Source organism: Lactuca sativa, chromosome 2 (genome assembly GCF_002870075.4).
Source record: "Lactuca sativa cultivar Salinas chromosome 2, Lsat_Salinas_v11, whole genome shotgun sequence".
In the NCBI taxonomy this organism is placed as follows: Eukaryota; Viridiplantae; Streptophyta; class Magnoliopsida; order Asterales; family Asteraceae; genus Lactuca; species Lactuca sativa.
The window spans coordinates 189,809,662-189,829,701 of NC_056624.2; the positions used below are offsets into that span (position 1 = coordinate 189,809,662).

A 20,040-nucleotide genomic window follows, 5' to 3' on the forward strand; every position below is an offset into this window, starting at 1 on the left:
ACTCTTCCTGTTATATACATGGATTTTACAAGACTTTAGAATATGGTAGACTTGTATACGATGCTCTAGAAATCTCTAAGTCGTCCCGACATTATCCAAATCGTTCTTGTATGATCTAGCGTGTTCTAGATCCTTCCAAAGTCTTCCGGGTCGTTCTAGCTTCGTCAAGTGTCCTCTTGATTATTTCGGATTGTTCTCCTTTGTTCCACGGACATATACAATATTCTAGCATCTTCCAGGGTCTCGTAGAGCATTCCTGATCTCTTCGGAGACTTCTCGAGTATACTTGATTGTTCCGGAGTTTATTAGACGGTTGTAGAATTTTCCAGAAACTTGGTCCGTGACAATACGGTGTAGGTCGTGTTGTTTCTTGTTGTTGCTGAGTTGGCAGCCCATAACGCCGTTATAACATCAAAAACACCACCCTCTTTCTTGTTGCATCTTGTTGTCTCCATGACAAGAAGAAACGTGATCACCTATTGACTGTCAAATTATCTCTCTCTATCTCTCTCCTCTTAACATGGTGTTATAACACCATGAACACCACCCCCTCATCTTATTGCTTCTTGTTATAACACCACTTTAAGTTGTCCATACCATATGCTCTTAATGTTTCTTTTCTCATTTAGTAAAAAAATTACGTTTTCTTTTTAATTTTTTTTTTATTTTTTATTTTTAATTTTGGTTTATATATTTTCCATTTGAGATATGTTTTTTTTTGTCTCATCCGATATATCAAACCAATTAACCCAAAACCTAATAATCCAAAATCAACTAATTTGAATCTTATTTGGTTTAGTTAGTTTAGAGTTGTTAAAAAATCTAATTAAACTTAAGCAATTTAAACACAAATGCTTTTTAAGCTCATAGTCGACATGGACTATTAATTTTTCAATAAGAAGCTGACAATCTAAAAAACATATTTTATACAGTTTATTTTTAATATAAATGAGAAGTGATGTTTAATTTTACAAGTTAAAAAGGATGTGGATGTTTCTTTCAAGGAATAAAAATGAAGGGTTTATTGGGAATAATTGTGAACCAATTATTAAGGAACCAACATCACTTGAACCAGAGACTGCAAATTTATCTTTAAGTGAAATTTAGGATTATTACTATGAAGATTTTGGAGAAATACCAACTATTAAAATCAATATGGAATAATTCACAGTGAATATAGTGAATTTGTAGAATACAATTCAAAATAACATGGAACTTCAAGTTGATATGTCAAAAGCATTTGTTGATTCATTTCGCATTCTCTTGTAGTCGGGAATTAAGAATGTTTGTTTTCCTACAAGTGGTTGCATTTTAAATCTTTAATTTTCACTTCTTCCTACTTATTTTAGAATAACAATGTTACAGTAGATATTAACATGAAAGTTAAATGCTATGGATGACATTAAGATGAAAAAAAATGTTATAATTCACACTAAAATAAAAAAATTACTATATATTACATTAAAATGCTATAAATTTTTACAATTTATGATCAATGATTATGCTTTTGAGGTATCAAAATTCTTTTAATATGTTAACTATGGTTTCAAGGGTTATCATCTACTTTTATCCCGAAAATAGCTATGAATGACAACATATTTTTATTTTTAACCAAAAATAGTATTGTACTTTCATATTTAACCCAAAATAACAACATATTTTTATTTGTAACCCAAAGTAACACATTTCTATTTTTATCCCGAAACAGTCAGCAGAAAGAAAACTAATCACCGAAATAACCGCCGCACATCGCTATATCTTTCTTAAAAAATAATAGCATCTTCTATTTCTTGCTACTAATATAGACAATGCATTTTACTTTATACCCATAATAGCAACTTACTTATTCAATTGTACATTTCATTGTTCAAAATTTTCGTTTTATCGTTCATTTAGACATTCAAATTATTTTACAAATTAATTAAAATTAATCATTAAAAACTTACTGCAAAACATCTAACTTTGTAAATAAATCTATGTTTCCAAATGATTAATCATTACACTTTTGAATTTTCAATATTTTTTATTTTGTTAACCCGTGGATTCCAATGATCGTAAGATAAAGCACGTTATCTAGCCTTTTATATAAAAAAAAACAAAGAAAAAAATTACTTTTTTAGTAAATGCTGGACCTCGCAAAGTCAAGTAACTCAATTTTTTTGTGGCGTCGGGCGCCAAATTAACGTTATCTTCTCCCCCTGTGTTTGCTTGACTGCTTCAATCCAAATTCTTTGCGCAACAGAAAAATGGCGTCAGCCACTTTAACCCGTACGTTCTACAATCTCAGCAGTCTAGGTTCATCCAAACCTCAGGTTCAGAGAAGTCTGGACTCTCGCCGTACCGTCGGAACTGGAGGAAGGAAGAGTGAAGTTCGATGTGAGGCGGTTGGAGTCGCAGCCGGAAATCGGAAGCCGCTGGTGACCACCGTTAAGAACGGGAATGATTCGCTGGAGATATGCAGAGTACTTAACGGAATGTGGCAAACGAGTGGCGGTTGGGGCAGAATCGACCGTGATGGTGCCGTTGACGCTATGCTCAAGTACGCCGATGCTGGTCTTTCCACTTTCGACATGGCTGATCACTGTAAAATCCATGAATTCCATCTCACTTTACATTGAAACCCTAGTTTTTATTTTTATTACCTTATATACGATGAATCTAATTGTTATTTAGTTTCATTACCACATTGATTTCTACAATGGAATTGAATTTCTAATCTGTTCGAGTAAAATTTCTTCTCCCCTCGGTGTACAAAAAAGTTTGATTTACTGTACTTTCCCTAACGAAAGAGCAGATAGGCGAGTGTTTTGGAAGTAACCACGTGGCACCATCTCGATCAACAATTCTCATCGCCAAGATTTATCTTTTTGTTAAAATTTATCCCAACTTCTTTCTCACATCGCACATACGAGTTGTTATTATTTTTCTTGCTACCTCTTTCAATTCTTCGAAATGACAGAGCTGTTAAACCACTCGTTTACTCACTTCACCTTGAATTCAATCAAACCAAAGTTCAATAGAGGATTTCAAACTCGAAAATCAATCTCAAGAACAGTCCATTGTGTGTTAACAGAAGATACGAAAGTGTCTGTGGTTAAGAATGGGAAAGATTCTTTAGAAATTTGCCGTGTAGTTAATGGAATGTGGCAAACTAGTGGTGGATGGGGCAAAATTGACAGGGACAATGCCATTGATGCCATGCTCAAGTATGCTGATGCTGGTTTTTCCACCTTTGATATGGCTGATATATGTAACAATTTTTTGGTCATTATAATCTTGTTATGCTCTATTTTTGCCTACTTCTTTCTATTAGTTTTGCTTGCATAACTATAATTTTCTGGATTACAACTATTTTTTTATATGGCAGATGGGCCTGCAGAAGATCTTTATGGCATATTCATTAATCGTGTTCGCAGAGAACGTCCACCTGAGTTTTTAGAAAATGTCAAAGGGTTTGTTATCCACTTATACTTGCTTACTATTGTTGGACATGGTGTTTAATCAATGACTTAATCCTTCCCTAATGATCTTATATTCTTACACTGATATTCAGTTTAACCAAGTGGGTCCCACCCCCAGTTAAAATGACAAGCAGTTATGTCCGGAAAAACATTGATATCTCACGAAAAAGAATGGATGTTGCTTCCTTGGACATGCTTCAGTTTCATTGGTATCTATTCCATCCTCTCTTGATTCTTTCAAATTCATTAAAAATGTGTTCTTTACTTGAAATTTGAAATGTGTCTACCAGGTGGGATTACTCTAATAATGGCTATCTTGATGCCCTTAAACACCTTACAGATTTGAAAGACGAAGGTTTGGCTTGTTACTTGTTCATTATTAATTGTCTTCTTCTTTTGATTAAGTTCTTGATACAACAAGACTGGATAACTTCATCTTCTGGTTTACAGGTAAGATCAAGACTGTAGCTTTGACTAACTTTGATACAGAGAGGTTACAAATTATTCTGGAAAACGGGATTCCAATTGTTAGCAATCAGGTAATATAATTTGAATATATGTATGCAACTACACCTTTTTTTTTTTTTTTTTTTAATTCCATCATATATTTACTACTTATCCATTTGTTACTATTATCAGGTTCAACATTCACTTGTGGACATGCGACCTCAACAAAAAATGGCAGAACTCTGCCAGCTCACCGGAGTAAAACTCATAACGTCTCTCTCTCTCTCTCTCTCTCTCTCTCTCTCTCTCTCTCTCTCACACACACACACACACAATGGTGTATAGACTAATGTTGTGTTTGTGTTGCAGATATGGAACAGTGATGGGAGGATTATTATCTGAGAAGTTTCTAGATACCAATTTGTCAATTCCATTTGCTGGACCTCCCCTCAACACTCCTTCCCTTCAAAAGTACAAAAGGGTATGTTACAAATATAAACACCAAATTATATATATAAAAAAAAGGATAATCTTTATTTATTTTTTTATTTTTTTTATGGCTAATGGTGTTTCAATACAATATGCATATACCAGATGGTTGATGCATGGGGTGGATGGAGTCTGTTTCAAGCTCTGCTCAAGACACTAAATCAGGTGGCATTGAAACATGGAGTCACAATTCCAACTGTTGCTGTGAAGTTTGTATTAGATCAGGTAAACTCACTTTTTTTTTTTTGTATTTTTAATTTCATCAGATAAAAGATTATTGCATTTTTTTTATTGGTTTATTTACTGAAAGTGCATGGGGATTACATTTACAGCCGAGTGTAGCAGGGTCAATGGTTGGTGTTAGACTTGGGTTATCTGAACATATTAAGGACTGTAGTGCTGTGTTTTCACTTAAACTTGATGAAGAAGATGTCAGCAGCATCAGGGAAGTGATAAGCAAGGGAAAAGATTTAATGAGAGTGATTGGTGACTGTGGAGATGAATATAGACGTGCGTAAATGAAGCACAAGGAACATATAGTATTTGTTGTATTATGCAAATGAACAATTATAGACACACGGAGATAAGAAATTTGTTTTTGGAGAAGTTTCTTTTCAAGCTATATGTTTTAATATGGACTGTGGAAAATTCTAACTTTGTGATTACAATCCTCAATTTTATATACACTTGTCTATTGCTACTGCTCAAAGTTGCCTAAAGTTCATGGTTCGATCCAAGGTGGCTAAGCCCACACATCACTTAAGAGTATTACATTGTCTAAGTGTTACAATTGCTTTCTTGTATATTTAACCTCAAGTTTGCCACGAAAGTGTTACACACTTACACCGGATGGTCAAGTATCCCATGAATTAGAAATTTAGCCTTGTGATTAACGGTGTAGCCTAGTTCAGACTTTAAATGTTTGGAGGAAGATTTGCGTGATGGAAGGTGGGGAATTGTCACCAAGGTACAATGGGGAAGTATGTGAGCATGATTCAATCCCCCTAAAGAACCATTCATAAATCTAGAAGTGATTTGAGACCTCTTTTGGAATCATTTGACAAATGTACATATGGACAAGGAGGAGGAAACTATCGAATTGATTACATAAGAGAATGTCATGATTTCCATGACGATTGAGTCAATGATCGACAACCTTTCTAATTAATTTGAGAATAGGATAAAGACTATGTCTAAAGAGCATGATGGCTTGCAAAGTAAGTTCATGAACGCTTTGGTAGTAAAAATGGTACTTGAGCTTGACGAATTGTCAGATCGTGACTTCATTCTCTATTTCAAGGACATACTTTAGGATTCAACACAAGTTGAGCTCGACCTATGCAACACAATGTTCCCTTAATGCAATTGTTGCATCATAGTCCCTTGTTAGCCACTAGTCAAAATTGAAGGGTTATGTCCAAGAAATATAGTAGGGAAAAAAAGTTCATAGAGAGGGAGATCACCAATAATAAAACAAAGTCATCAATATTGTTATTCATTTGCAACAAAATGCATTGGACATGAGATTGTCTACAAAGGTAAGTGCATGGACGCTTCAGCAGCGCGAAGGAACATGCAACACTTGCAAGGTTTTTTTTTTTTTTTTTTTTTTTTTTTTTTTGAAGGGTTGGTTAATGGTTAAAACTTAGGGGGTGTTTGGATAGGAAAAAAATAGGTGCTTATTGCTTATTCCCACAATAAGCTAATTTGAGTGTTTGGATAAAATCCAGCTTATTAGGCTAAATAAGCTAATTTTAATAAGCATCTCACCCCATGCTTATTGCTTATTGCTTATTCCCACCACAAATAAGCTATAAGCAATAAGCTAAAAAGCTAGTCCAAACACCCCCTTAATATTTCCAAGTTAATAAAATTTGTCAATACATGGATTAGAATCCGAGACCTCTAATGTAAGAAACAAAGTGGGCAAGTCTGTGACCAACATTTTCTAGTTTTGACACAAATCTAGTATAGGAATGGTGATTTTTGCTCCAAACACTTATGTTTTGTAGCTATGGTGCTTGACTTTATTTTTTATGTATATAAATTTAGTGTAAAAATTATGATGTAAATGTTAATGTTATTGTCAATAAGATAACCATTTTAAAAAATAACACCAAATTATAATGTAAATGTTAATGTTATTGTCAATAAGATAGGGGTGTAAACGAGCTGAGCCGAGCTCGAGCCTGACCAAGCTCGAGCTCGGCTCGTTTAACTTTGAGGAAGCTCGAGCTCGATTCGAGCCTTAAAATGAAGCTCGGGCTCGGCTCGTGAACAATTCAGTGGGCTCGCGAGCCTAATCGAGCCTAATTTGGTGTATGTGTGTGTGTGTGTGTGTATATATATATATATATATATATATATATATATATATATAGGCTCGTTTAGGCTCGCGGGCCAGCTAACTGAAGCTCGGCTCGAGCTCGTTTAATAAATGAGCCTCATATTTAGGCTCGAGCTCGGCTCAGGCTCGTTTAATTCGATCTCGAGTCGAGCTTTTAATGAGTCGATCCCGAGTAGCTCACGAGTAGCTCGGCTTACTTACACCCCTACAATAAGATAACCATTTTAAAAAATAACACCGTAACGAATATAATTTTGAGTACCAACCTTATAAAATATGTCTTTATTATCATATGTCTACATAATGATAATATTTAAGATAAACTTATTAATTTAGTTTGAAATCATTATTTAATTGATAACAAAAACATCTAACCAACATAAAATTATTACGATTTGAAAAAATCCTTTTGATTTATAAGCAAAAAATGTATATTCGATTATATTTTATAAATAAATTTATTTTATTTAGTGAATTTTTGAATCATGAAAATACATATAAACGAACTTTCTATATTACGTAGTTTTCCTAGATTTATGATTTTGAGATTTAATAAAAAAGTTATTCAATAAACATTTATTTTTTTTGGATACCAACTTATAGGATTATTGAAAAATGAAATTACTGAACACTAAAATTTTTGGATAACATTTATTTATTTATTTATTTTATTTACCTAATATGTTATTTAACAAAATATAATTATTGACAAATAAAGAAATGATTTTATTAAAATGTCTACATCCCACATCGATTGTGAGAGTAACAAAAGAATCCCTTACTTATAAATAGAAAAAGTTATGAAATGTTTCCTATTTTAACCCGATATAAAATATTTTGTATCTGCATAACACGTAAGGAATTCGTTTAGTTTCTATCTAAAAAAAAATGAGGGTTATCTTGAAAAATTAGGATATATATAATTTTGGTGTAGTGGCCTAAAATGGGTCCAAATCACAACCCTAGTGATAGAAATCGCAGCTAGGATGTATAAAATCACAGGTATGGCTACTCACTTGCGATTTAGTGACTATTTTCGAGAAAAAACATTATTTTTTTGCTATATATTTTTTTTAAAAGTCATTAACATTTTTAGCTAAATTTATAAATTTCTCATTTTTTATTATTAACATTATAATTACTAATTTTTATTGTCGGTCATGTGTCTATAAATTACTTGCTTGTTTATTTTCAGACCGAAAACGATTAAAATCATATCACGTTACAAGTTTTACAACATATAATATCAAGATGTAAAAGAAATCTTTTTGTACATAATGATATTGTCTAGTTATAATAGACTTTTATATTTATATGTTTTTTATTTTATTTTTATATTTAATATTTTTCATAATTTTATAATTTATCTTATAAATTACGATTTTATTCCCTTCCCGTATTTTAAGGTTATCTTTTTTATCTTTTGTATAATTTTTTTATAGTTTTTATTTATATTAATTTTTAAGATAGACTTTCAAAACCTATTTTCGTCGGTCTCCATTATACATAATTGTTTGGACTGAAAATTTGTTTTGAAATTTTTATGGTGCACTTATAAGATATAGGCGACATGTTACTGTATATAAACGGTTGATATTTGTAAATCATTGCTATTATCCTAATTTTGTTATTTTCTTAAATCACATGGACTATTCATGGAAATTTGTCTACAAAATAAAATAAAATAAAATAAGAGTGAGGGCCATATTTATACCTTACTCTCATGTACCCTGTCTCCTCTTCTTTAAACCCTAGACCCTAATTCTCTGCCTCTTTCACCACCTCCTCCATAAGCGGCTGCAACTCCTTGGAGGTAAAGCGGTTTCTAGGGTTCGTTAATTTCCGGTAGCAGCCTCTGTCTGCAGGCTTTGTAGCTACTTGAAGATTAAACCTTCTGTCGAAGTAAAAAAATAGAAGAAGAAATAATTGATTTATGTTTTGTTTTTCAGGATAATCTGAAAGAATCAAGAAAATGTTAGTGCTTTTTGAAACCCCCGCGGGTTTTGCCCTTTTTAAAGTATTGGATGAAGGAAAGCTCTCCAAAGTTGATGTGAGTACATTTATATGGTTCAAGGGTAGATATAGCTATATATCTGTGTTTATATGTTTCTGATTGTTTTCAACGTCTGTTTATAGGATCTGTGGAAGGACTTCTCATCTGCAGACGCAGCCAGACAGGTCGAACTCTAAAATTGTTATTATTCGTTCTGTTTTTTTCATGATTACTCAATGTAATCAACGTTTTTGTATACAGTCGAAAACGAAGTGACAGGATCTGTGTTTTGCTTTTAGTAATTAGTCATACGTTGATCTACCATATATATCAAAAACATATACCTATGAGCTCATTTATCAACAGGTGGTAAAGCTAAAAGCCTTTTCGAAGTTTGAGAACACATCAGAAGCACTCTCAGCAGCTACCCTGTTAATTGACAGCAAACCCAGCAAAGGTCTGCGCAAGTTCTTGCGTTCTCATTGTGATGGCGAGACATTGGCTGTTGCAGACTCCAAACTTGGAAACGCCATCAAAGAAAAACTAGTAAGTTGTATTTTCCCTTCGAAAAAATGTAATCATTATGTTTCTTGTCTTCATTTCCGTATATTTGAATTTGATCTCAAACAATCCACTTTTGTAGCAAATCGAATGTGTTCACAACCACACTGTCATGGAACTTATGAGAGGAGTCAGAAGTCAATTGACAGAACTTATAACCGGTTTAGGCGCACAAGATTTAGCCCCAATGAGCTTGGGTTTATCTCACAGTTTGTCTAGATACAAACTTAAGTTCAGCCCAGACAAAGTAAGTTTCTTCTTCTTCTTCATAACTTCATATTTTGATTTTATCTTCCATGCATGAACTATGAACATGTTTCTGAACATCTTGTTTTTCTAAAAAATGATCCAGGTGGACACCATGATCATTCAAGCTATTGGCTTGTTAGATGATCTTGATAAAGAGCTCAACACCTATGCAATGAGGGTGCGTGAATGGTATGGATGGCATTTTCCAGAACTTGCTAAAATCGTACAAGACAATATCTTATATGCCAAGGCAGTCAAACTCATGGGTTATCGCACAAATGCTGCAAAACTTGATTTCTCTGGGGTAAATTACATTTATACCCTTTTTGTCCTTTCTTGTTCCCATACTTATAAACTTACTTATAACCCCCCCTTTTTTTTACAGATACTACAAGAAGAGGTGGAGACAGAACTAAAAGAGGCAGCTGTGGTTTCCATGGGAACTGAAGTGAGTGACCTTGACTTGGTCAACATCAAGGACTTATGTGACCAAGTGTTGTCTCTTTCAGAATACAGAGCTCAACTTTATGATTATTTGAAGAGCAGGATGAATACAATTGCCCCTAATTTAACTGCCATTGTTGGAGAGCTTGTTGGAGCTCGATTGATTGCTCATGGTGGTAGTTTGTTGAATCTTGCAAAACAGCCTGGAAGTACAGTTCAGATTCTTGGAGCTGAAAAGGCTCTTTTTAGGGCTTTGAAGACAAAACATGCAACACCTAAATATGGTCTTATTTATCATGCAAGTTTAATAGGTCAAGCTGCACCAAAACATAAGGGAAAGATTTCACGTTCTCTTGCTGCTAAAACAGCTTTAGCAATTCGATATGATGCTCTTGGAGATAGTCAAGATAATTCTATGGGAATGGAGAATCGTCTCAAGGTATTGTTATGTGATGTTTGACTTTTTTGGTGGAATGTTTGTTGACTTTTTTTATTATTATTATTATTGGTTTTAGCTTGAAGCTAGATTGAGAAGTCTTGAAGGGCGAGAACTTGGGAAGTCTGCTGGATCAACTAAAGGGAAGCCTAAGATTGAGGTTTATAATAAGGATCTCAAGAAAGGAGATGGAGCTATGATCACTCCTGCAAAGGTGCTCTTTTTGCTTTGATTGTATTTTTGTTGATCTTTTTTGTTATATTTTAAAAAATTAATGTTATGTTATGTATTGCAGACTTATAATGTGGCAGCAGATTCTGTTCTTGGGAGGATGGAAGCAGAGGCTGAGGAAGATGAAGAGATGGTGGCAGCCATTGATGAGGGAAAGAAAGATAAAAAGAAGAAGAAAAAGAAGGAGGAGGGTGTTGAAGATGAAGTGGAGGGCAGTGATGGAAAGAAAGACAAAAAGAAGAAGAAAAAGAAGGGTGGTGATGATGCTGATGAAGTGGTGGTGGTGGTGAATGAGGAAGATGGTGATAAAAAGAAAGATAAAAAGAAAAAGAAAAAGAAAGATGGTGATGATGAAGTGGAGAAGGAAGAGGAGAATGTTGAGGTTGAAGGGAAGAAGAAAAAGAAGAGAAAACATGGTGAAACTGAAGGAGAAACTGAAAAGGGAAGTAAGAAGAAAGATAAGAAAAAGAAGAAGGTAGAAGAGTAGTAGTAAGAGTGTTAAGGTTTAAATAGAAGAGTTTGGAAAATTTTGAGAAAAAACAAAACAGGTTTAATGTGGATGTGGATGTTTGTAGAACGTTGTTATTTGCCCTTATTGTGGTAATGTTGGTTTTGCCTTTCCTGCAAAGTGGCAGCAGATGGATGGATTTTTAACATGTGGTGTTATAGTCTTTGTAGGAAATGCTTTTGTCTCTTTATTTATCATCATCTACTAGTCAAGATTCAAATGGCTTTATATGTTAGTAGGAGGGTTTGATATATAAAATTAGGGCGATGAGATACTAATGCTCTTGGATTCTTATATATCATCCTTTTGTGGTTTCAGCTCCAATTTTCTTAGCGATGTCTTTCATTAATACCTATGATTATTAACATCATCGTTGATGATATTGCTCTATACAAACGTGACACATGCTTTATTTCTTTTGTTTTATCGAAGTGTTTTACATGTTCATAAGTCTCTCTCACAATGGAAGTCTAAACACTTAAAGAGTGAAATATAAAATCAAGATCTCGGGTTAAAAAATGCACACTTTCTTAATCATTTGTGTTTTGAGATTTACTTCTTACTAAGGTTATCTTTTGATGGGTGTAATGTGATACCTTAGATACCATTTTTATTTATTTATTATTTATTTACTAGTTTATAACCTCTGATAACCATCACGGTTATAAATTAATTAAATTTTTACAGTAACATTTAAAATTTTAATTAATTATTTCAAATAAATTATTTTAAATAAATTACTAATTAAGAGATATTTTTTTAGTTATATAAAATTATAATCGTTGATTTAAATAAATACATGAAATTATATCACATTATAATATATATTAATTTTATTTTATTTTTTATTCTAATGTTATTAATTTAATATAATTAGTGTGAAATTTAAAATGAAGAATAAATTATTAATTTAATGTAATTAAAATGAGATTTAAAATTAAAAATTTAAAATAGAGAATTAATAAGTTGATATGTGCCATGATAGGTGGCATATAATATTAATGATGATTTCTAATATTGTGACATTTGTCAATAGGGGAATAAACTTATTCATCATCTCTAATAAATCAAGGTTTTTTTGCTACTTGTCACAGTTTTATTCACTTTGCCAAATGTCATTGTGTAGTTATTTTGAATTAATTATTTTTCCACTAGTTTATGAGTTTTTCTATTTTATTAACTTTCACATAATATTTTAATGTAAAAATTGCAATAAATATAGTAATAAATGGATATCAATTTCATTAATGAACTTATCCTTTTAAATTTAAAATTCTTAAAATTAAAACTCATCAATTTATTTTATTTATTTAAATTATTTGTTTTAATTTAAAAGATAAAAAATATTTATATTATAATAATTTATTGTTTTTCTTAAAAATTCAAAGTTCTTAAATAATTTAACCTTTATCTATATATAAATTAACCCATATAATACATGAGTCTTACAACTAGTTTATTAGAATATGAAGATTTGTAGGCTCAACATTTTTTTAGAAAATCACTAGAGTTGCAAGAATCTTAATAGAAAAATATAATTAAATACTCAAATATTTATAACAATTTTTTATTTATTTGGCATTAGTTATCATGAAGTTAAAACGAAGCAAAAAGGTCTCCATGTTATCTTCTATCCTTTTAACATTTATTATTATTTTTTAGAATTTTTTAGAGAGACAAACTATGTCACAGTCAAGGCCCACACAAGGTGACATAGACTGGAGCTTTTGGACGAAGCCCACGAACGAATGCACATATTACAGAAGACGACTCTTGAACTATTATAAATACGGTTAGGGTTTTGCGCCGGCCACTGTACCCTAACGCAGAAACCATCGAAACGTAACAGAGCTCCGGCTGCCGCACATTTCACTGGTACCTTCTTCTTTCCTATCTGCATATCAGAATCATGTAACTGATCGATTTAGAGGAAAACATGTCAATGTCGTAACAAATGAGAAAATTAATTTTAGTGATCCGGCCATTTTTTTTGTCCTTTATCAATCCCTTCCCGAAATCCTATGATTTGCTATTTATTGAGATTCTAAGCTGTTTTTTCTGGATTGAAATTCTGTTTGTGTAGGTGTTTAAGATGAAATGTTAGACGTCGTAAATGATTTTAGTAGGAATTTACAATAATTTTTTTTAATTCTTTTTACGGTGTCTTTTCAGCAATATGAAGGTTATCGCTGCATATTTGTTGGCCTTGTTGGGAGGTAACACATCTCCCTCCGCTGAAGATTTGAAGAAAATCCTCGGTTCAGGTATAATTTTTTTACTTTCATGATTACGAATATTGATTGTATTCCATAACTGAATTAAACTTTTTAATAATCAGTGAGATACTCCTGATTCAAGTTACTTGTTCTGATGCCCTTGCAATATGAATTATGAGATTTCTAATTAAAGTGCCATGTTGCATCCATGTAAGCCCTGAACTTCATAAGCTGTAAGATTTGCTTAATTGCAAATATAACGATCATATTCACTAATGCAGTTGGAGCTGATGCTGATGAAGATAGAATTGAATTACTCTTGTCGGAGATTAAGGATAAAGATATCACCGAATTGATTGCATCTGGAAGGGAGAAGTTGGCTTCAGTTCCTTCAGGTGGCGGTGGTGGTGTTGCAGTTGCCGCCACAGGTGGTGGTGGTGCTGCACCAGCTGCAGCTGCTGCAGCTGAGCCAAAGAAAGAGGAGAAAGCTGCAGAGAAAGAAGAGTCCGATGATGTAAGCTCTTTTATACCCATTGATCTTCGTTGTTTGTTTTTAAACTGTTTTTTTATGGTTGCATGTTTTTTACTATCTTTTTTTTTTCATATTTTTTTGCAGGATATGGGATTCAGTTTGTTTGACTGAGGATGGTATGAAGCATGTTCTTTTGTGGTTTTTGGATATGATTTTTTGGTAGTATTTTGTTAGTGTCATCTTCAAATGAAGAATTTTGTAAGACCTTGCAAAAGTTTCTTTTTAGTTTTTATACATCAAATGTTTTTTAACATAGTTTTATATGACCTTTACTTTTGTTAATTTGGATGATAATGTTTAATTAAGTCTACAAACATTTATGTAAGAAGGAAAAGGATTAAACCTTTTTCACACCACATTGTATAAAATAAAGAGAATTTTGTAATTATGTTTATATCCTTGTAAAATTTGAAATTGCATTTTTATCCTTATAACACCTATAAACTCACATAAGTATAATCCTTAATTAAGTCTACAAACATTCATGTAAGAAGGACAAGGATTAAACCTTTTTCACACCACATTGTATAAAATAAAGAGAATTTAGTCTATATCCTTATAAACATTTGTAATTATGTTTATATCCTTGTCCTTATAACACCTATAAACTCACATAAGGATAATCCTTAATTAAGTCTACAAACATTTATATAAGTAGTAAAACTGTAAAAGGATAAACCTTTTCACACCATATTGTATAAAAATATGAAAATTTAGTCTATATCCTTATAAACATTTGTGATTATGTTTATAACCTTATAAAGCTTCAAATTACATGTTTATTCTTATAACACCTATAAACTTACATATATATCTAAATATTTAATTTAATCGTATTTAATGTATTTAAAAATCAATAGCATTATCTTTAAATTAGATTATAATTAAATTACTAAAAATACCAATTTGGAATCCTTCCCATATTTGATCTCTTCATTTGTGACATGACTCTTTGTCATTTCATATTCTTTACTAGTTGTGAGACCCATGTATTATATGCGTTAATTTAAAAAAAAAATGTGAGACCCATTTATTACATGAGTTAATTTTAAAAAAAAAGTTAAATATAAATGTCAAAATATTTGAGAACTTTAAATTTATACAAATAATTTAAATAAATAAACAAAAGAAACTAATAAACTTTAATTTTGAGAATTTTGAAATTAAAAAGTAAGTTAATTAATAAAATTGATATCCATTTATTACTACATTTATTGTAATTATTACATTAAAATATTATATGACATTTAATAAATTAGAAAAACTCATAAAATGACATGTAGAAAAAAAGTTATTTCATAATAACCATAAAATGACATTTGGAGAATTGAATGAGAGTGTGATAAGTGACAAAAAAACCCTTCATTTATTAGAATAGATAATCTATTAACAAAACATGGTGATTGCATATTACTAATTGCTTGGTAAATAGTATATTTTATCTTCTGTTGGTGATTTGAGTGTTATCAACATATTTTGGTGTAATTATTATTAATAGTTAGATAGGTTGAGCTTCATTTACGAGTTTGGAGGTGCGGGGTGCACACTTGGTATGATAAATGTGAACTCGGGAATATGGGGGTCCGAGGGCAGCACCCTGGGTGTAGGGTTCCAAGGGGCTGCAGCCTCTGGGCGAGGTCTAGGGGCAACGCAGCGAGGTCCAAGGGGCAGAGCCTCTGGCGATGCTTCCGCTGACTGGTCATCAGACGGGGTTCCAAAGGGCAACCCCGCGAAACCTAAATAGATTTCTATAACAAGTTAAACTCCTACCATGCATTTCCCACCAATTATAAAGTGGTGACATCGCTCTGATGTCAGAATTGGCTATGTCTTATAATCATATATTCAACCACTAGTTTTGGCGCCAAAATGCATGTAACTACCACAAACTACTTTTCCCTCTTGTATAAGAACTCTTCTCTAGTTTCAGAAAAGGGGTTGGAACATTCATAGACTCGATATTGCATTATAATTTCTCTATCTCCAAAGCACACAAAAAAGCAAGGTATATATTTTATGTGTTTCAAATTTGGAAGTAGCTTGATTTCCAAATTGCATCTCTTGGATTATCCTAAATCAGATTTCGTGATACTCCAAGCATAAAGGTCGAAATCACAGATTTTGAAAAGTGATTGCAATCATGATCTTAGAAATTATCCAAGTTAATTGATATTCTAATACCTCAAAATTCTAACATTTTCCACAATCAATTTAGGAGACATGCAATTATTCTTTTCTAAACAATTTTGTTCATTTCTTTGGTTTTTTAGTTACAAGTAATGGAAAAATTAATTTCAATGTAAGTGTTAATATTTTATATAGATTCATGAAATAAAATGTGTTGAGAATAACAATATGGGAGAAGGGTAATATTGTAATGTTACACGTTAATTATTTTCTTAATAACAAAAAAATCAGTGTAAAGATGGTGTTTTATTTGCAAGAACTCGTAGACTTCTAATCCGCTCATAATTTGTTAAAACCAAAACCACCACTGGATTTCTGGATAGAGCACAAATTTCTCTTTAGATGCAACTCTAGGAGTCTCTGGTCTTTGTTTTGGAAAATGATAAACATATTAGAAGTTCTTTAGTTCTCGTAAATATTTAAGTTCCCGCAATAAGTTAACTACATTAATTTTTAGTTATAAACTTTTTATCATTATTATTATTAACCGAAGCTGTTTAGTCAAATTTTTTATTATAACTTTTAGTACACAGATGTATTGTGATTGTCTAATTTTTATCTGTATACTTCATTGGGATCGTTTAATTTTTATATATATAATGCTACAAATTTGTTTAAATCCAAAATATTTAAAGTCATTTTTACTTGAATGTGTAAATAAATTACCAATGTTTTTTTTTGTATACTTAAGTTTAATATTACGGTAAATTATTTTTTGTCTGAAAAACTTGCCGTAGAAACGCATGGGGTCATTCCTTAGTTGCAAAACGTTTATGATAGATCAAAATAAACTATGTCTTCAAAAAATGTTAACTTATACAAAAAGTTTGTTGATGAGAGATTTTTTTTGAATAAAAACTAGTAAAACTCAAACATAATTATATTTTAATGAGGGTCAACATTAGACATTAAGGCCATAGAAAAACAAGGTCAACCGGTTTACATGTCCCCACATCCAACAAAGAGGCCACGACGTGGCGACCTGTTGTGACCTTGACCGTTGACTTTGACCATAGTTGACACGTGGTCAATTTTGGGGTTTTATGGTATAGGCTGATAAGGTACTTATTTATTGATGTTACGTGTCTCTTTGTACCTACCTGTCTACCTAGTGTGTAAGCTGTTGTGTGCAAGTTACTATTTGCAAGGTGAGTCTTCTCATAATACTTGTTTGTATGGTAGTATATGTATTTCGACCAGCTGTGTCTTATTTGTTGATTTCTAAAATGAGTTTCTGATAACTCATGGACTGTTGTAAGTCCATGGGACTGTTGGTACTACCTAGGGTTGCTGATAACCCGTGAGGTATGCTTTTACTCCACCGGGCATACTGTTAGCCCATTGGGACTGCTGATAGTCCCCAGAGTCCGTTGATAACCTTTAGCTGATTATTATGTTGTGTTGTATGTGGTATTTGGGGGAACTCACTAAGTTTTGTGCTTACAGTTGTAGATTAAATATTTTGCAGGTACTTATCGGATTACGATGGCAGGACTGTACACTCACATCAACAAATTTATGATTTGAAATTTTGCATTATCTTCCTATTAACTCTGATTTCGAAAAAATTGTTTATAAACAAATATTTGTAACTTTTCTAAAAATGGATGTTATATTATGTTAAGAATGAAAAATTTATCCCTGGTTTTTGGGATGTTACATGTATGATTACATGTTTTGCTAGTCATTATTTGTTATTTGATTATGTATATATGTCGACATATTGTGATGGGTTGGCTTGAGGCAGTCTTCCTTTGTGATGAAGACCAAGATACCCGGGGCGGTCTGGATAGATTGTAGGCCTCGTGAGGCGGCCCAGTCAAGCCATAGGCCCGTAGAACGGTCTAGATACGTTGTAGGCCGCGTGAGGTGGTCCCGTCAGGCTGAAGGCTCGTATATACATGCTGTTATATGTTTGGTTATGTGTGGTATTTTGGGGAAAACTCACTAAGCTTTGGCTTACAATTTGATTTCATGATTTCAGGTACATTAGATGACAGCGACAAGGCGAATGCGTGATTATGCACATCATCCTTGGATATTTTATTGATTGATGATTTTGGGATACTCTAATTTGACTATTTTCATGCAAACAATGTTTTTTTATGGTTTATGGGTTATTAAAGGGTTTTAAAACGAAAATTTTTACTATGATTTTTGGGATATTCCAAGTTGGTATCACAACCCTGGTTTGAGACAATTGGATGAACACTGGTTTGAGACAATTAGACGAACACTTAATTGAATTGCATGCTAGTTCTAGGCTAGGGATCTTCAAGAATTGAATGTTAGAATTGCCTAATTTATGATGCCTGATAGCATAGGGGAATTTCTTAACATGCTATATGGAACTGACATTATTAATGTGGTTGCTTAGTGTGTGCATCATAGTTGTACATAACTAAGATTTTTTATATCCTGATAATGTTTGATTTAACCTTATTTGTTGTTCCTTGTTTAGTTGTGGGCTTAGGGTAGAATTAAGTATTCGACAGTTTATCGAATCCAACATTATGTATAATTATCATGCACGAGCGATTGCAAGGTTAGTGGAAGTTTCATGAGTTAGTATGATTTGTGGTAGGCCAGCGAGAGGGATGATTAGCAAACGCCCAAATACCTTATCAGTATGACAAAATTCTTTGTGGTAATATTGAGGAAGTTGTTAACATTTATAAACAAATTGAAACTGAACAAAATTTTCCTTCCTTTCATGATCTCACGGAAGGTTTTAATTCCAGGTTTGTTAGTTACTCATTCATATATCAATCTCTTATTGATAAACACTGCACAACTAGCCCTGATAGTGTTACTATTTGCACTACTCATCTAACTACTTTGGATCCTATCATTATAAATTCTACCTTTGACATTCCTACCCCAACCACTGAGATGTATCTCAGGTTTCCCATTTCTAAGGGCGAATTTCACTCAACAAGTGAGATACTTAGTGAGTTCCCAAAATGTATTGTTGAATGTCACGACACTGATAATTCGCAGCCCTCTAACACTGATGGATCATTTGTGTACGTCAGCGTCTCAGGCCCGCTCCATAACCTGTCACTCAGAAAAATCCTATATTTCCAGGTCTTGTGCAAAAATTCATGAAAAAGTTACAACTCTTTGGAAACCTAAATTTTTGAAAAGTGTCAACAAAAATAAAAAAAACATGGAGTAAGGGTATGTTATCATTGTGGAGATCCTTCTCATAAGATCAATGAGTGTAGATTTGGTGAGAAAACTAAGAGATTTGACAAACTTCGTTAATAAATGAGAAATGGATCAAAAATGATAACTCTCTAAACTGTCTTCCCACCGCTTGTTATGATGTTTTTTCTTTAATGAAAAGACCCATTGAAAAATGGGTAAGTGTGTCCTAATTTGTTTCTTAGCACTGCTAGGTAAGGAGCATTTTTGGTATCTTGACAATGGATTCTACAGGCATATGACAGGTTGTAAGTCTCTCCTGAGTAACTATGTTAAAAAATATGGCCCTGTAGTGACGTTTGGAGATAACAAACAAGGAATACATAAGGGGTTTGGATCGATTGAGTACATGAATGTGGAATTCAATGATGTTTCTTATGTTAAAGGTCTGAGACATTACCTCCTCTCTATCAGTCAACTTTGTGACGTTGGCTACAAAGTGAACTTCAGCGAGAAGGAGGGAAACAACATTAACTCAAAGAATTCAATCTTGTTTTTGATATTCGTAAAAATGACATTTATGAGTTTTATTTGTTTGTTGATTATTAGACATTTATTGCTTTGCGTTTTCAATACTTTATTATGTTGCTTTCAAAACTACAAAAAAATATGTCATTTGCTTTAAATAAATAAATAAATAAATAAAAACTAAAATTCAAGATTTTATTTTATTTTACCAAAGGAGTATACATTGATTCTATATTTCTATTATTAATCACTAGTATTTTCTTT

General features: G+C 32.4%; 3 protein-coding genes across 6 annotated transcripts; all 3 read left to right on the forward strand.

Moving 5' to 3' along the window:
* The first annotated feature begins 2,121 nt into the window (after positions 1 to 2,121).
* On the forward strand, positions 2,122 to 5,079 carry LOC111901417 (flagellar radial spoke protein 5). Of its 3 annotated transcripts, none has more exons than XM_052768582.1 (9): positions 2,122 to 2,583; positions 3,368 to 3,452; positions 3,554 to 3,670; positions 3,752 to 3,816; positions 3,912 to 4,000; positions 4,101 to 4,180; positions 4,278 to 4,389; positions 4,503 to 4,622; positions 4,730 to 5,079. In XM_052768582.1, the coding sequence occupies exons 1-9, from the start codon at positions 2,247 to 2,249 to the stop codon at positions 4,913 to 4,915; spliced, it is 1,191 nt and encodes a 396-aa protein (XP_052624542.1). In that variant the 5' UTR covers positions 2,122 to 2,246; the 3' UTR covers positions 4,916 to 5,079. The 3 variants fall into 3 exon arrangements, with proteins under 3 accessions (XP_052624542.1, XP_023753032.1, XP_052624543.1); XM_023897264.3 differs by lacking the exon at positions 2,122 to 2,583 and adding an exon at positions 2,612 to 3,250; XM_052768583.1 differs by lacking the exon at positions 2,122 to 2,583 and adding an exon at positions 3,001 to 3,206.
* Positions 5,080 to 8,414: 3,335 nt separating this feature from the next.
* LOC111901418 (probable nucleolar protein 5-2) lies at positions 8,415 to 11,312 on the forward strand. The gene is made up of 9 exons (XM_023897265.3): positions 8,415 to 8,557; positions 8,694 to 8,794; positions 8,881 to 8,922; positions 9,104 to 9,283; positions 9,381 to 9,545; positions 9,651 to 9,851; positions 9,933 to 10,430; positions 10,507 to 10,641; positions 10,723 to 11,312. The coding sequence occupies exons 2-9, from the start codon at positions 8,717 to 8,719 to the stop codon at positions 11,143 to 11,145; spliced, it is 1,722 nt and encodes a 573-aa protein (XP_023753033.1). The 5' UTR covers positions 8,415 to 8,557; positions 8,694 to 8,716; the 3' UTR covers positions 11,146 to 11,312.
* A 1,574-nt stretch (positions 11,313 to 12,886) lies between these two features.
* LOC111901507 (60S acidic ribosomal protein P2) lies at positions 12,887 to 14,196 on the forward strand. 2 transcript variants are annotated; one of them, XM_023897374.3, is made up of 5 exons: positions 13,026 to 13,041; positions 13,339 to 13,430; positions 13,505 to 13,592; positions 13,664 to 13,896; positions 13,999 to 14,196. In XM_023897374.3, exons 3-5 carry the CDS (start codon positions 13,580 to 13,582, stop codon positions 14,023 to 14,025), a joined length of 273 nt encoding a protein of 90 aa, XP_023753142.1. In that variant the 5' UTR covers positions 13,026 to 13,041; positions 13,339 to 13,430; positions 13,505 to 13,579; the 3' UTR covers positions 14,026 to 14,196. The 2 variants fall into 2 exon arrangements, with proteins under 2 accessions (XP_023753141.1, XP_023753142.1); XM_023897373.3 differs by lacking the exon at positions 13,505 to 13,592 and having other exon boundaries at positions 12,887 to 13,041.
* The last annotated feature ends 5,844 nt before the right edge of the window (positions 14,197 to 20,040 follow it).